Raw genomic sequence first — 836 nt, 5'->3', positions numbered from 1 at the left:
ATAATTAACGCTAGTTCGCCTTTATCCGTGGGGTAAGCTATATCCGTTGTTTTCAGAAGCAGGGTATTTAGAGCTATCATGCCGACGAACTGTGAGTTCCAACTGCTATATTTTGAAAATATTGCATTTTCAAACAACCGACCGTCGACTTCATATCCCTAAATGTGCTATTTTGAAAACTAACGGATATATAGGTTACCCCACGGAAAAAGGTGAACTAGCGTTAGATACTATGAAGTCTGTGTGTGCCATAAACTGGTATAATTTTGATAAAGCCGTGTTGATTTGATGATATGGATGACATCCAGGCGGGCAATTTTCGGCCGTTTGCAAAAATAAACAAAAACGTTTGTTAACCATACTCTAAATCGTACAAAAGTTGAGCTTCAAAACTAGGTAATATACGCCGTGGATTGCAAAAGCAAATATCGGAAAACGAATACTAATGCCATAGAACATTACAAGGTCAAAGAAGATGTGTGAAAGAACAAAAATGAATTATTGTTCAGTGAACTACATTTTGTGTGTTTGATTTTATTTTATTTATTCGGCTGTATAGTGAGAAATACAGCCAGGGCTGCCCAACTAGCCGGAGGCTATTATGAAGGGCTAGCCCTGGTAACAATACAATATACAATAACAACATTACATTTGTCGAAACTTCATTCTTTTGTTCAATCTTCCTGACCACTTAGATTTTTATAATGAAGGCAACTCTTTTTTTGTCAAACTTTTTTATTCTCACGCTCGCATCAATTTTTTTAAAATTTTCTGTTGCCCCCACCACTCCACAGAAGCCCCGAACAGTCCGAGAAGCGGCGGCGATGCGGCTGGAA

The 836-nt window shown here is 38.2% G+C and overlaps 1 protein-coding gene across 1 annotated transcript in view; it reads left to right on the top strand.

Moving 5' to 3' along the window:
• The window catches only part of LOC118412974 (glutamate receptor ionotropic, NMDA 1-like), a 2,362-nt gene extending 2,141 nt beyond the window's left edge, over nt 1-221 (top strand). The window contains exon 5 of the mRNA XM_035816067.1: nt 195-221. Coding sequence (XP_035671960.1) covers nt 195-221 — 27 coding nt within the window. The remainder of the gene's footprint in view (nt 1-194) is intronic.
• The last annotated feature ends 615 nt before the right edge of the window (nt 222-836 follow it).

The sequence above is a fragment of the Branchiostoma floridae genome, chromosome 4 (assembly GCF_000003815.2).
Source record: "Branchiostoma floridae strain S238N-H82 chromosome 4, Bfl_VNyyK, whole genome shotgun sequence".
In the NCBI taxonomy this organism is placed as follows: domain Eukaryota; kingdom Metazoa; phylum Chordata; class Leptocardii; order Amphioxiformes; family Branchiostomatidae; genus Branchiostoma; species Branchiostoma floridae.
Note: the sequence above shows the minus strand (reverse complement) of the source record. Positions and strands in the feature narration are given on the sequence as shown.